Source organism: Perca flavescens, chromosome 5 (assembly GCF_004354835.1).
Source record: "Perca flavescens isolate YP-PL-M2 chromosome 5, PFLA_1.0, whole genome shotgun sequence".
NCBI classification, from domain to species: Eukaryota; Metazoa; Chordata; class Actinopteri; order Perciformes; family Percidae; genus Perca; species Perca flavescens.
In genome coordinates this window covers 36,461,543-36,477,589 of record NC_041335.1, presented here as the reverse complement: position 1 = coordinate 36,477,589, position 16,047 = coordinate 36,461,543, and the positions used below count along the sequence as shown (strand labels likewise).

The window sequence follows — 16,047 nt, the reverse complement described above, 5'->3', positions numbered from 1 at the left end:
AGTGACATCTTGTGGACACCTGGGCTCAATTGTTATGTTGAAATCATATACTGAATATGTTTGAGGCCATGTATTACCCCTTTGTTACAACACTGCATTTCTATATCAAATGTTAGTGCTGTAGAGTTGAGGTTAAGGATGATGCATTGATATCTTTAAATATAGCCTAAATTAAAAAAACAACAACTGTGAATTGAAGGCAGCATTGTGTTAAAGGGGCAAACTTGGCAGTATGGATAAAAGAGCAAACTTGAAGAGACAGAGTCGGTAGCCACAGCTAAATCACAGGCAGGAATCTGCAAATGTCAGAGAAGCACTCTGGAGTTTTGGTTCAAAAACAACGTGAACAAAGTGATAACATTTAATTATTTTGATTAAAAAGTAGCAGTTGTTTTGTAGAAATATCCATTGTAATTATCTGCCCTAATAAACTAATAATACACTTTGATATTGTGAAGTGTATCGTGTCAAAACTGTCAACAAAATAAAAATATAGACTATTTTGAGCTACTGGCATGCAGCATGGATGTGGTAATCATGTTGCAATTGTCAATACACGATTTGTTCGAAAAGTCTCGCGATATTACAAAAACCTGTTTGCCTGGAACCAAGAGAGACGAGAGGAGAGACAGCAAAATATCTCGGTTGTTCTGTTGCAAGCGAACGAAAGATCAAGATTTAACACACACTTTGACGCTTAGATTGAACTTGAAACCATAAGCCCAAAGCCTGCTGTATGTCAGACGCGATATCCTGATTATACGTGAAGTGAGATTTGAAAGAACGCGGCCACAGAAGCCAAATTGTATGAGTGAAGTGCTAACTGTTAACGTTAGCTGACAGGCTACATAGCATAGCCATTGATGCAATGGCGTTGAAAAGAATTCAGAAGGTAGGTGAATGATTTCTTTCATATCCTAACATTATATTATATCATTTTCTGAGTGTGGTACTTCATGCGAAGCTCATAACAATGTGTTGCCTTGTATTTATTATTTCCGTAGCGTTACCTGTTTTGATTTTTGGCTCATTTTAAAACAATATAGAGACAAAGACGAGCTAACCGAACCACTGTTGGCCCTGTTGGTGCATTGCTACGGTATCGTTAGCTGTGGACAGCAACTTAAAAAGCGCCGTTATTTTGACAGCTACGTTATGTTTGTGTTTAATATTTTTGTCTGAATCATTGTGGGTGGTCACTAAGAGTATTGCTGATGATGTGTTTAGTCCTTGGATGTATTATAAGACCGGTTTAGTCGCTCAATGACAGCTGCTCTGTTGTTGCCAAAATTGAACCCTAGTGTCAGCGTTGCCATATATGGAAAGGCAAATGGGCCACCGAAGCAGGCCACGGTGTGTATTTATATAACAGAATAGATAGGCTTCCTTTTCAAAAGATATTAAATAACGGGCTTAATTGCTGTTTAACCATCTGGGAACGTTTTGTACATCTCCTGTTTAATATCTTTGCACACCGGCACAAAACCGCGCAGCCTTGTTTTCCTTTCTAAAACAGTGACATTTTGTTATAGTGTCTTCTATATTTATGTTTTTGATTGTTGTACTTAGATGTATTGTTTATTCCCTTTTTTTTATATGTGTATTGTATGCACCAAACCAGTGGTGGAATGTAACTAAGTACATGTACTCAATTACTGTACACATTTGAGACTTGAGCCTTTTCTTGTGCCTTTTCCAGCCACTTTCTACTTATCTGACAGCTTTAGTTACTTTACAAATTAAGATTTCTGCACACAAAACTATAAAATATGTTTTATTCTAAAGTAAACTAGCCAACAATATAACGGCCTACAAGTCCAGCTGAGATGACTAGACGATTAAACACACAACTGGTTGGATCCTTTACTCTTTCCAACATGGGAGGATTATTCTGCATCGAGTACTTTTAGTTCTAATACTTTAAAGTACACTTTCCTGATGATACTTACATACTTTTGCTTGAGTAACATTTTCACTGCAGGACTTTTACTTGTAACAGAGTGTTTTTACAGTGTGGTATTAGTACTTAGTACGATCACTGGATGGCTGAATGTTTACAGTAAATAACATTCATTTGTTTGTGATTATTTTTAGGAGCTGTCAGACCTGCAGAGGGACCCGCCTGCTCAGTGCTCCGCCGGACCAGTCGGAGAAGATTGTAAGTAGTTAGGAAATATGTATGCCTGAACGCAGGGGCGATTCTAGGATCAGACCTTTAGGGGGGCTCAGCCCCTAATGAGAATGCTAAATCAGTTATTTCATTAGCCGATAATCTCTGAGCTAGCTACTGAACAACAACGTCAGCTCAGTGTTTCCTCTATGTTGATTTGAACGTGGCGGCCCCCCCCCCCCCACGGTATCAGAAATAGTGCTGCATTGTTAGAGTGCATGTCGGAGAACGTTTGTATTTTAGGTGTATTATTTCCATGCTGAAGTAGTTACACTGCATTAAGATAATGTAATTAATAGTGGGGTTATTGTTATTTGCTACAGAATGCTCAGCCTGTATGTCAAGATCAAAGTTGGCCTGTATAGTAACTAAAAAAATACAGTTCAATCACAATTGAAAATAAGCCTCATTGTGTGTGTGTGTGTGTGTGTGTGTGTGTGTGTGTGTGTGTGTGTGTGTGTGTGTGTGTGTGTGTGTGTGTGTGTGTGTGTGTGTGTGTGTGTGTGTGTGTGTGTGTGTGTGTGTGTGTGTGTGACTGTGTCAGTTCTGTTTCATAGGGGAGGGGGGGGGGTGTTCGGACCTGCCCCCACTGCTAAAAAAAAAATATCCTTTTTTGACACTATTAACACTAAACCTGACACTTTATAAGACACAGAAATAACGACCAATTTGACAAAATGTTCTAACATTCAGCCATTTTGGTTGCTTACGTTTCAATTTGGGTTCTAATCTGCACCATGAAATGACCAACTTCTTCTCTGGGGACTACCAACGTTAAACTTCACAACCGTCTCCTGTTCTCCCTCTGACAGATGAGTTTGAGACTCAGACAAAGGCAGGAGTCTGGCACAACCTCCTCTGATTGGCCAACACTACGTTTCTGTTGACCCTTTCCTTGAGTGGGTTATGGTGACAGACACACAGGATATTAAACCTGTTTCCAGCCCTTTGAACCTGTAATTGTTCGCAAACTCTCACTTGAAGCACTAAAATGTATTTTAGCCCCACTGAAAGGGTCTAAAATCGGCAATACCTTGAACGTATTAATACCTTATTGCGTTGTGTAAATCAGCTTCTTTTTTAATTTTGTTTTAATTTTTTTTAGCCTTTAATAGACAGGACAGCTGTAGACAGGAAAGGGGGGAGAGAGAAGGGGAAGACATGCAGCAAATGGCTGCAGGTCGGACTGGAACGCTGAGGACTAAAGGCTCTTACACACCAACCCGACGGCCGACCTTCGGCAGAAAAGGCAGTCGGACTGACTGCCTCCCCAAGTTGGTCCAAAAAGTGCCTCAGAACACACCGAATCGATGCCGACTTGAGCGTACGTTCTGCGCGTGCGTGAGACGTAATACGTCTCCATAACAGCAGGCTGCGCTAATCTGTATTGTAAAAAATGAAAACCGGCAGCTGATTGGACGAACGTGTCACGTGGGTCTGCCTTCTCCCTGATTTTACATCAGACCATTACGGCGGCTCGTTCGGAATACGATCACATATTTTACGAAGATAGTTCAACGAAACGTGTTTCTAAAAAAACATTTTAAGTGAGAAATAAGCCGTGCAGTTGCTGAATCTGTCTTCATTTCAGATTGACAAAGGTCAGTTTGAAAGATTTTCGTCAGATTTTGAGAGGCGTTAGTCAGGCTCATCCCGCTCGTCATTTCCAGGTTAGCGCTCCACCAGTCAGATTGGTCATTGAGTCCGACTGCCCGCCCTCCAATTGAACAGACTAAATTGGCCCAAATGAAGGCCGACAGCTCCTCAGACTGACGACGGCGCCGAACGCACCGAACAGACTCGAGTCACCGACCTCGCCAGACTGTCCGACGGCCGATAATCGGGTTGGTGTGTCCGCGCCTTAAGCCTCTGTAAATGGGCGCCTGCTCTACCAGATGAGCTACCCAGGCGCCCATAAATTAGCTTTTAAGGATCAGTAGAGTATGTCATTGTGCGTCAGGGGTTTGCAAATGTGTATGCTTAATGCGTTATTAACAAGGATGTAGCCATACACTCAAATCACAATTTGATTCAGGATTTTAAGTTCAGGATTTATTTATTTTTTTACAGAATGAGCTGCAGACAAATGACAAATATTCCTTTTATTTAAATGAACTGTGCAAAACAACATGTTTTAGATATTTAAAACAAATCCCAAATCAAAATAACTGTATAAATAGAAAGAAAATCTCTTCAAATAAATAAACTAAGAAGACGTAGTGACGTCTGAAGTACATTACGCTCTAGGATGTTTTAAAAACTGCATCGCCATTCATTTTTATCATTTCAACCGGTTGTCATCTTTACACAAGGTGCTGTAGGTAGGATTGGGGAGATCCAGGACTTAACCAAAACATTTCTCACTTCTTAGTCCCTCCCCCCTGTCTGTTAAAGCCCAAAACGGTCTCCTAAGCCCCTCCCCCCACAAGGGAGAATGAGTGTGTGTGCATGAGCCTGTGATTTACATTCAGCCTCGCCCTGATTGGTGCATCTAAAGAGGGAGCTGTGGATTTTTGCAAATCTCACTACAGGCTGTAGGTGGAGCCAGAGGAGCTGGATTTATTTTTTAATGACCTGCTTCATGTAGTTCTACTGGAACATAGGGTCAGTTTCAGCAAATATGACAGACAGGTAGTTTTAGAAGTCTTACCTACTGCACCTTTAAATCCATTTTAACCAATTCACAATGCATCGTTACATCCCTACTGCTAAATAATACACTTAAATGATATTTTATTCCTACAATAAATTGTCAGCAGTGTTAAACAATTTACATTTAATACATTTTACAGCTAATATAAACAAGATTCAAAATAAATATTTTAGTTTTTTTTCCTTCCGGTATCATTCCCAACAGGAATATTCTTGGATCTTGTGGGATATTAATATGTATAACCTCCCTTACAGCTTGGGATATTTCCTTCCTTCCAGTACATTTTTTTTCTAATTTTTGAATCTTTTATTAATCTTCTTCACAGTGTTTCATTGGCAGGCGACAATAATGGGTCCGGTAAGTGAAATTGTATCTTAACCCAATTGAAATATGAAGCAAAAGCAGTGCAGTTGCTGTCGTCTTAACTTATCTTGTTTCTATTTTTATCCCAATAGAGTGACAGCCCTTATCAGAGCGGAGTGTTTTTCCTCACCATTCACTTCCCGACAGATTACCCCTTCAAACCTCCCAAAGTGAGTAAAAGGTCCATGTTGTGCGTCACATATTGAGGAACATGTACAACACACTTTTCATTATTTTTTACTGCGGCAAAGGTAATTGGCTTCACAGTAGGCTTGCACGATATTGGAAAAAACTGACCTTGTGAGAGAAAAAATCTGCTATATATATATATATATATATATATATATATATATATATATATATATATATATATATATATATATATATATATATATATAGAGAGGGGAAAGACATGCAGGAAATCGTCACAAGTCGGACTTGAACCCTGGACCTTCTGCGTCGAGGCAATAACCTCTCAGTTTATGTGCGCCTGCTCTACCCGCTGAACCAACCCGGCCACAATGTGAACCATTCTTTGTTCAACTTTAATGCTTTACAAACACCAAAGCAAGTAATGGCGCTTACCCACTGCTTAGTACCGGCTTGGCTCGCCCGCGGTGCCCCGTCCTCCTTTTTCCGTTGCAGATTTAGTACCGCCTCATGCGTGAGGCGAGCGTGGCTGATCGTCATAGCGCCGCCGCAGGAAACTGCTGTGACCTAACACGACACACACACAGAACGACGAAGGTGTGTTGTGTTTGTGATTCTCGCCATGTGGCTGTTTGCCAGAAGATACATTTAGTTTCAAAAGAAGCTGGAGGCAGCAAAAAAAAACACTGCTGGCTAAACTATTTAAAAATGGTTTGTACAGGACACCCCCGTCTGTCGCTGGCAATGATGACGCAGTGATTAGTGACGATTCTCTCCGACCAATCAGAAGTCTGCAGGTTTTTTACGTCACCTTTTGGTATCGCCTCAGCTCGCTTGGGACCTCGACGGAGGTGATACTAAAAAGTACCTGAGTCGAGCAGGTACCATGTGATGGAAAAACGCTAGCCTGTGACTACTCTTCTCAAGTGATATTTGGAGAGGGAAATTAGGTAGAAATACGGTGGTTGACTCACATGACACTATTGTATTCATATAATACTATCAATCCAGGCTAAAGTGAATGTGTTGTCTTCCCTTTCCTCTGTGTTCCCCTTGTCTTTTTTTTCCGACGTTTTAGACGCCTTTTTTTCAAAGTTTGTTTTAGCTTTTTCCAACGTTTTAAATTGTTACATTTGTCTTCTACACATTTTCAGCGCTTATTTCTACGTCCCATATTTTCTGATATAAAACAAAAATTTAAAACGGGTTCATTTGACCCGAAGTCAACACAAGGGTTAATAATGCATGCATGTTGCTTCCTCTAAATGTCAGGTTGTGGTCGACTAGCGGGGCCTAGCCTTGGTTGTTTGATAAATTGATCAACATTGATTGTGATTGGTGGTTGGCTGTGCATGCAGAGCCTGCACGTCATGCACTAGCAACTGTATCCAAGAAAACTTCAGTCAGTGTAAATGACGTTATATCAGACACAGACTGCTGCTGTAGATTAGCGTTACGTTTCCAGCGTCGCGGCTCCGAACCGTAACGCCTTTTTAGGCTAACTTTATTAGCTTTAGCCTGGCTGGTAGCAGCTTTCTGCGGTGAAAAATGGCCGGGAGATATTGTTATTACGTTGCATTAATCAGGGGATTTAGTTCATCTTTGCAGCAAACATAAATCACTGACCACTGTAGCTTCACTACCCATGGAAATGTGCATCACTGCGACAGCGGCAGCCACCGCTTTCGGTACTTTCCTACACATGGAGAGCCTCACTTCCCATAACAAACCCCGTTGGGCTAACGTTACGTCACACACACACACGCTGCCCACATGGCAAGTTTACGGTGAAAGTTTACTTTTCTATCAAGCAGCAAAGAAGTTTTAGCGCCAACATCACATCGTCCTGCGATGTGACTATCGCGCATGCGCACATCGCGATGTAGACGGTGAAACAAAATATCGTGCAGCCCTACCATTTTACAATTACAAACATTCATTTCCTGTAATGAATGTTTTTTTTATTTTTCTCCACAGGTTGCATTCACAACAAAAATCTACCACCCTAATATCAACAGCAATGGAAGTATTTGTCTGGATATCCTGAGATCACAATGGTCACCTGCACTTACAGTATCAAAAGGTAAGCGATAATCAGGGTTACACGCAATCAGCGGCCCCCAAATAATGTCAACGATAGCTCGCTAACGTAGCTATGCTCAGCTTGCCAGCGCAAATCAACAAACAGCGTTGTTGGCATTACTTAGAGTTCCTCATGGGGGAGACAGAAACTACGCACTATAGCTTTAATATTCCACTAATATTCCCATTTACATGCGGCCGTGCAAAATAGGATTTCTTTTCAAAGTGTTCCAGCAGTGGCGGACTTGTTGGAGTGTGTGAACACAGCGTCCCTCTTTCATTCCTTCAACCGGTTTCTAGAAAAGGGCGGCTCATATCCACCAACCTGTTGATATCCAGGTCTTTGATAATGTTTAAAAGCAGCTGTGTTTCTCCTCCTTTTCTTTCGCCCGTGCATCTCTACCGCAGCGCTACAAACTGTCGGCTGGTTGGTTTGTGTACAGCAGGGGTGTCAAACTTAAGGCGTTTTCACACATACCTCGTTTGGTCCGGACTTTCGGACTTTTTAGTTTGATCCGAACCAAAATTACAGGTGTGAAACCTCCCTCGGACCGCGGTCCGCATCAAAAGACCAAATTTTGGTCCGATAAAAAGAGGTGGTCTCGGTCCGGACCAAACTGAACCATGGTCCGGTTCGTTTATAGTGTGAAAGCATTTTTTGGATGGTTCGGACTTTTGAACCAAATACAAGAAGCTCTGACAGGCTCTCCTTGTGTTACAAGACCGGGGAAGCCCCTTTAAGGTGCTTAGTGAGAGAGAGTGACGGTGAATGCGTTCAGAGAAGACAGCTGTCGGCTATCAGAGCAGAGAATACATCAGCAGTTTATTTGTTAAGTGGTAAATGTACAGCGTAGGTTTCAGTTTGTCTCTGAATAAATGCTCCAGAAAGAAAGTTCTCAACATCACAACAAAACAAAAAGGGCCGCGGCAGTAGGGGGAGAGCATCAGTCAGTAGGGGGAGAGCAGCAGTCAGTAGGGGGAGAGCAGCAGTCAGTAGGGGGAGAGCAGCAGTCAGTAGGGGGAGAGCATCAGTCAGTAGGGGGAGAGCATCAGTCAGTAGGGGGAGAGCAGCAGTCAGTAGGGGGAGAGCATCAGTCAGTTGGAAAAACTCCGACACAGAGAGAGCATATGAGAGGACGAGGAAGCCCTTCAACAAACCAATCAGTTAGAAGTATCTGGAGACGTAGCTCACGTATGTGATGACGGCAGGACGGAGGTTTGTCACGTAGAGATCTTTAGTGCGCTTGCAAAACTGCAGTGTGAAACCACAACTTACCGGATCAAATGTATACAATGTAACAAAAACATGAACCTTGGTCCGGACCTTGGTTCCTTTCATGTGTGAAAACGCCCTAAATGTCACTAAGGGCCACACTGGGAATGACGATCACAATAAGGGCCAGACATGTTGAGTTTATTTACATGCTTTTATTTAGCAAAAAAAGTAAATTAACTTTGTATTATTGCACGTCTCGTATAGCTTTCTCCCATACAGTTTGGTCGACATAAAACCCTAAAAAAAAGTCGGCAAAAAAGTTTCTTAGCCATCGTAGAATTTAGCAAGTTATGAAAAACAAACATTACAATTATCAGTTAGAAAATATACTCAGACCTCACAATGTTCTACATATTTTGTCATATTCAGCTTTTAAAGCCAACAGTTCAGTTTAGCGTCAGCTTTTAACTTTTTAATGAAATTCATACTTATCTCATACTCATACTACTAAAACGATTTCCACTTTTTCAACTATTCTCACTTCTTCAACTTTTTTTAAGCTATTCACCCAGTTTAGCTTTAGCAATTCAGCTATTCAGCAGGAAATGCATTTTCTAGTTACAGTATGAAAACCAGTTTCCTCATTTTTTTGGTGTGGTGCACAAAATTAGCTGTGAACCTAAATTGATATGCGGGCTGGATCAAAATTTGCAAGGGGCCGGATTTGGCCCCCGGGCCTTGAGTTTGACACATGTGGCGTACAGTAACCACAGCAACGCACCGAGCTGACCGTAAACGGGCAAGAGGCCGGAAAGTGTCACAAACTGCCGTTAAAAACCCTCATTGAGACGCAGATTCCGAATGAGCTGTACACATGTCCAAAGAATGCCCCTAAAACCAGAATAATACCGGCAAATCACACGCGTCTTGATCAGAAAATGCTTTATTCTGAATATAAAAACTTTTTTTTATTCTGAAAATCCAAACTCGGTATCAAATTCAGAATATTGTCACATTCCGGGGTGGGGAAAAAAGTGGAATATTAGTGTGCATGTAAAAATCCTCAGTGACTTTCTGTTCATGTAATCTAAATACTCTGTTGATTCATTCTTCCACAGTATTATTGTCCATCTGCTCCCTTCTCTGTGACCCAAACCCGGACGACCCGCTGGTCCCAGAGATCGCCCACACATACAAGGCCGACAGGGAAAGGTGAGTGTAAAACAGGAGTGAGATTCACAGCATCTCTCAGCTTCGCTCTCTCCGTTGCTCCTAATTTCCACCAACTGCAGGACGGCTGCGTGTCTGCTGCGTGCTCCTCCGTCCGTCAACACCCACCAGGTCCGGATTTGTTGCAGCGCGGCTGCGGCCATGACTGACAGCTGAAGTCACGAAGACCCACTCGAGATCTCGCAAATTCACCTAGAATAGAACCACAAACCCACCACCAGTTAGTTTCCGTCCAGAGGAAGAGAGGGGAAACAGTTCTGTGCTGTGTTTTCAAGGTGTAGTGTAGTGTGAAATATGAACATTTTTATTTATTTATTTTATACAATCTTTTTATTGACAACAAGGTACAGAAAGACAGTTACTGTATATAGAAGGACTGTACTTTTGGATTTTTCATAGAATACCACTCTACAACATCCAGTGCATCCCAATCTAAGGAGATTAAATAAGTAGATAAATAGAGAGAGGTTGTGATATTAATAGGTGAAGCTATCATTCAACAGGTATGAAGAATTAAACGAAAAGAAAAGAGGGTGGAAGCAGCTAATTTGAAAGCAAAGCTTGAAAATAAATGAGGAGGCCGTGCTTGCTGTGCAACATTGTGCGTCACCCTTTTAGGATCTAGTACTTTTGGATTCATGAATTATCAGGGAGGGTTTTAGGTTTATTTATGAAAGACATTTCTGGGTTCCAGGTGTACTAGAAGAGGTCTTTTGACCCTCCAGGTGTGTAGTTGATCTTAGCACGGTGGATTTTATTTAGAAAATTAACCGGATGTTTTATTTGGTTTCTGGGCAATATATCGATATTATATCGATATCGTGATATGAGACTAGATATCGTCTTAGATTGGAGATCGTAATATCGTAATATGGCATAAGTGTTGTCTTTTCCTGGTTTTAAAGTCTGCATTACATTTTACATTACAAGTGATGTCTTTTCTGAACTTACCAGACTGTTCTAGCTGTTCTATTATTTGCCTTTACCCACTTAGACATTTGTTATCAAAAATCTCATTGTGTAAATATTTTGTGAAAGCACCAATAGTCGTCACTACAATATCGTTGCGGTATCGATATCGAGGTATTTGGTCAAAAATATCGGGATATCGCCCAGCCCTAACTCGCTTATAATACCGATTTATTTAGTTCCTTGTTTTCACAGTCACCTGAAACCTATTTGTTTTTTGTTGCAAATCTTTGCATGTGTTTTTTCTTCTTTTCTTTTTTTTTACAGGTACAACAAATCAGCAAGAGAATGGACACACAAGTATGCAATGTGAGAGAGAGAGAGAGAGAGAGAGAGAGAGAGAGAGCGCCAGGGAGATGAAAATCACAAATGAGAACAAAAAAAGAAACACGTTTGATTTGTAACTTAAAAAAATGGCAAATGAGCAACAGAGGAAGAAGATGACGACGACAACGACAAAAAAAAACTAGACAAGCCCATCTTTTTTGGAGGAGGAAGCGACACGATGAGGTACAGTGCCACCTGGCTTTCCATGTGCTGAGCTGCTCCCATGTGCTGTCCTTCATGACTCGTATTGGATCTGCCGAGCGGGACCTCACGGGCTCCTTAAAGTGCTCCCATGTGGAATACCGGAAACTCTAAACACTCAGACTTTAAGCTGTTACTCCTGCTTCTGTGAATCACTATCATCGCTATTCATAACGCATCATTTTCAATGTCGATGAGTCATAGCGGTATAGCATTTAGTTTTTATTTTAGGAGATTTGGCTCTCCCCTTTTTATTTTGAGAGGTACTGTCTGTGTCCCACTGGATGTCTTGTTGTTGTTGTTATTATTATTATTATTGTATTTCCATGTTATTTAGTGGCCTTTCTGTGTTTTTATTTTCTCGGTATATGTGCAATCGAGGCAGAATGTTCCCTGCTCAACACAAAAATGGTGCAGTGCCATTACCAGCAGCTGATCGGTTGGCGCACGCTGTCTCTCTACACCCCGAAACAATGTGAAAGATGTAAAGAAGGAATCGGTCTCTCTTATCAACCTGTGCATTTTTTTTCGAAATTGCGACAGTATTTAGTGGTTTTCTAGGGCAGTGGAGAGCTGCTGTTAGGAGCTAGCTGAGCCTTGCCTCATTGAATATGTTCACATGCACACTGTTTTTCCACTTTTTATTCCGAATATGACAATATTCTGAATGTGATACGGGTCATGTAAACAGCATATTCCATTTGGATATTTTGAATAAGACCTTTTATCAGAATAAAGCATTTTTCGATTACATGTGTGATTTGCCGGTATAATCTGGGTTTTAGAAGCATTCTTTGGACATGTATAGAGCGCATGTAGAATCTGCGTCTCAATCGGGGTATTCCCCGCAGTTTGTGACACTACTATTAACGGCTTCTTGCCTGTTTATGGCCTACAGTCGGCTCTGTGCGTTACTACTGGCCTGACGAGCCAGCCCCACATCAAGATGTTGGGTCTGGGAACTCACCATTGGCAGGGCTCAATCCGAGGGGCGGGATAAACCCTTGTCTTTCAAATTCCCTCTGCACGCAATAGGATAGCACTACAACCAACCAGGCGGCAAAACTCCGAACACCTCTCCCTTTTTTAAGAATGACTTCGGTGCCGTTCTTTGTTCTTTTCTCAAAGAAAAGCTGAACTCTAAGTCTTCCAGAGTCTCGCGGCCAAAAGCCGATTCCAAAGACCGCTGTTCTCCAGCAGCAGCGACCATCTTCTTTGTTTTCAAGTAGCAGGAAATTCACGCTGAACCGTCGCAACTCTGCCGTCATTATGTTAAGCCCCGCCCACCGACTCTATAAACAATGTGATTGGCCTGACTAGAGTTTGGTTTTTCCAGCTCAAAAGCCAACGGAGAGTTGCTAGACTGACCCTGGCTGCAAAGTACATTTGCTGCCGCTAGGGGGCGTCTAGATTTCTAGGCTACGTTGCAGCGCCGCGGTAGATATGCACGGCCGAAAGAGAAGAAGGAGAAAAACGGCTACTTTTAAACATTATCAAAGACTTGGATATCAACAGGTTTCAGGAGGGTGGTTGAAGGAAGGAAAGAAAGCGAGAGGCTGTGTTCACAAGTCCGCCACTGGTGGAAAACTTTGAAAAAAACCTATTTTGCGCGGCTGCATGTAAACTGGAAGATTAGTGGAATATTCCCTTTAATTAGCCGTGTAAACAGCTAAGTCTGAAGATTGTCTTTTTTGGAAAATAAGGGCAAAAACTGGAATATCATGTGCATGTAAACTTAGTCACTGTTTTGGGGCTCTATAGGTTGAATGTCAAACTTCCATTTTTCCTCACACATGCTGTTGTTATTGCCCTTCTATCCCGTATAAGTAACTCCCCAACGGCTGGTGTCCATAACTGCACAAAATCCTGCTGTTCTTTGACTTATTTCTCGTCGTGTAGCTATGAACGTGGCTACTCTTTTCTTTGGCATATAGCTGAGCTACATGCCATCTCCTCAGTACAGTTACTCAGGTATCTAACCAAAATCATCAGCCTTCACATGCAGTGGCCCCACGGTGAGGAAAGCCCACCAGGTTCCCCATATCATCAGGCTTCTTTAAAAAATTAAATGTTCTGATTTAAGTTAACGGTTTTGAGAAAACACTCCCGCTTCCTGAAGAGGCAAAATGAACAAAGACAGATCAGCACTCCTGAAGTCCTTTATGCGTATAGGCCCGGACGGACTGTGTTGCACAAAACATATGCTGTCATTTTATCACTTTATTAATATCCCTCTCAAGTTCTTTATATCAGCATCTCCCATTTATTTTTGAGCGACACTTGGACGTGAACAGCATTTAAACGACGCTGTTAAACACGTACGTGCTACTGTTAATCCAAAACTGAAATGGACTCGTCACTCGTGGTCAAAAGGGGAACTTAAACGGACATGACGGTGTTTCAGAACCTATTTAATTTAAAGTCACGCGTGTCTCCGTTACTTGAGGTGAATAAATACAGACGCCGTGACCATTTAAATCTGCTTTAAACGTCCAATCGATGTGACGTTTGTCTGCATTTCTTCATCTTCTTCTTCTTATTCGGGTCTGAAAAAGTGTGTTTTGTTTGGGGATTAATAATCCACACTGACAGTGAAAGCGTTTGTCTCGGTGATCCGTTTTGTGACCTTTTTGTATTGTATCTTTGAAAGCTTCGGTGATGGGCAATTTCTTTTCGTTTTCACTCATGTCACCAGATTGAACATTGAACAAGATTGTGATGTGTAACATTGATTTTAATATAATCCATTGTGACTTTTGGATAAAGTAGTTAATGAAAGAAATGCTTTTGAATATATATATTATTTTTTCAGTCATGGCTCATAATGTGCTGATGCTGCCAATACAAAGGGAATCATTTGGTATTATAAAAGGGGGAATAAATTAGCTTTTGAGGCATATAATAGAGTGGATTCATCCAGAAAGGTCCATAGTAAAGCATGAACGTTTTTAGAGGCTTTGATTGTAGAATTAACACCACACTTTAGGCACTAAATATAGATTTCCTCTTAGCTGCTGTAGAGAAAATGATCAAAACAGGAGGTCATGAAAAAGTATACACTATGTTTTGAAAATATATCCTCTAAATGCAGTGAAAGTCTGTTTGCTGCCACACCCGACTGAAAAAAGGCTTGTGTGTTGTAGTACATTGTGTGCGTTCGTTTGTTCATCTAGCTATTTATTTATTTGAAAGCGGTTTTCTTCCAAATGTACGATTTTTTTGAATGCAGCCTGAATTGGTCATGTAAGTGGTGCAGCGTTGACTTCCTTTGTCCAGTGTGTTCAATAGAGTTTATATAGATAGGCAGCTTGGCATGCTTTGCACTCTGGAGAACCTTCTCACAGCCATTTGCCAGATATCAGGGATTTCGTTACAATTCATCTGCCTAACACCTCTGACTAAAAATTTTAGCCTTAACCCTCATTTTGTATATATATATAGAGAGAGCATTGTCATGAACTGTAAATTTGCTATCAGGGCTGTATCCCCCTAAATGGGTGATTCATTTCATCCGTAGACATGGAAACCTGCTTGAACGGCACCAGTATTTTTCAATTTTATTTGTTAAATCTTCAGCCTGGCTTTCTCTGAATGCAGGACCAGCCTTTGTGCATCTTAAAATTTGGGATATATGTGCTTGAAATGCCACCATGAACTTGTCCACTTGTCCTCACATAGCCTACACAAGATAACTATTGACCTTCTCATAACATATGAATAAAGCTCATCTTGGTTTACTGTTGTCTGTAGTCCATTTTTTTGTGTCTTTAATTATGATGTAACAGCTGTGCATTGGTGGTATTAAATGAGCGGATGCTTTTAAAATAAATAACCAGATATACTCTTCTAAATCAGAAGATAACGTTGTGTGAATATTGTACATGTAGGCCTACTGTAGCGGAGTTTGTTTCCCCGTAAGGTAAACAACTACCGTAAGACGTTTCTCTTAAGCTGCATTCACGTGATCCTCGGATAGTCCCATTTACCAAGTTGGGAAGTCGTTTTTCCGACTTTGACGTGTTTATGAGCTTTTTCAAACTGGAAATGTACTGGAAACAGCTATCAACATGGTGTCCAACATGTGACAACATGCTGATAGCTGTTTCCAGTATTTATTTCCAGTTTGAAGCTTTTATGTTAGTGATTTTGTCCCAGACTTGTTGTGCTGTACGCCAGTAGGCTACACTTCCTAAAACCACTCAAATATTGCTTTAAATGACTTGTCAGGGTAAAGGCTAATCAATAACTTTTCTAACAGGTCACTATTTGTGCAGCAATGGTTACAACCTAATATATTACAAATTACATGCGAGTAAAAACTGTATATGCAATAATTGAAATAATTAAAAGTGTTTTTTTTTTTAATCAGTTGCTTATCATTAACCTAACATTTACTTTCGTCCGCCATGTGACTGTTTTATATGACGCCAACTCGGCAAGTCGTGTAGCAAACATTTCGCCGACTTTCCGAGTTGTTGTTCCGATTTAAGGGGGACATTTCGTTCTCTTAATACATCCATAGGGCATTCATGTGAATTTTACCAGTCGGGATCTCATCTTTTCGATAAATCCGATACCACATGAATACAGCATTAATAAATAGCGCCACTGTACCTGTGAACATTGCTCTAGGGTGCGTTTGATTCAACAAAATCTCATGCGCTGCTTGTGCGGTGCAGACAACAC

At 41.1% G+C, this 16,047-nt stretch overlaps 1 protein-coding gene across 1 annotated transcript; it reads left to right on the top strand.

The window, feature by feature from the left end:
- Nucleotides 1-574: 574 nt before the first annotated feature.
- On the top strand, nt 575-12,114 carry ube2d4 (ubiquitin conjugating enzyme E2 D4). The gene is made up of 7 exons (XM_028578501.1): nt 575-892; nt 2,095-2,158; nt 5,149-5,180; nt 5,279-5,356; nt 7,314-7,419; nt 9,753-9,846; nt 11,101-12,114. Exons 1-7 carry the CDS (start codon nt 869-871, stop codon nt 11,144-11,146), a joined length of 444 nt encoding a protein of 147 aa, XP_028434302.1. The 5' UTR covers nt 575-868; the 3' UTR covers nt 11,147-12,114.
- Nucleotides 12,115-16,047: the final 3,933 nt, after the last annotated feature.

Coding starts and splice junctions, on each gene's coding strand:
- ube2d4 (XM_028578501.1), top strand. CDS start 869: ATGGCGTTGAAAAGAATTCAGAAG. Junction 5,181..5,278: donor AGGCGACAATAATGGGTCCG/GTAAGTGAAATT, acceptor TTATCCCAATAG/AGTGACAGCCCTTATCAGAG. Junction 7,420..9,752: donor TGCACTTACAGTATCAAAAG/GTAAGCGATAAT, acceptor ATTCTTCCACAG/TATTATTGTCCATCTGCTCC.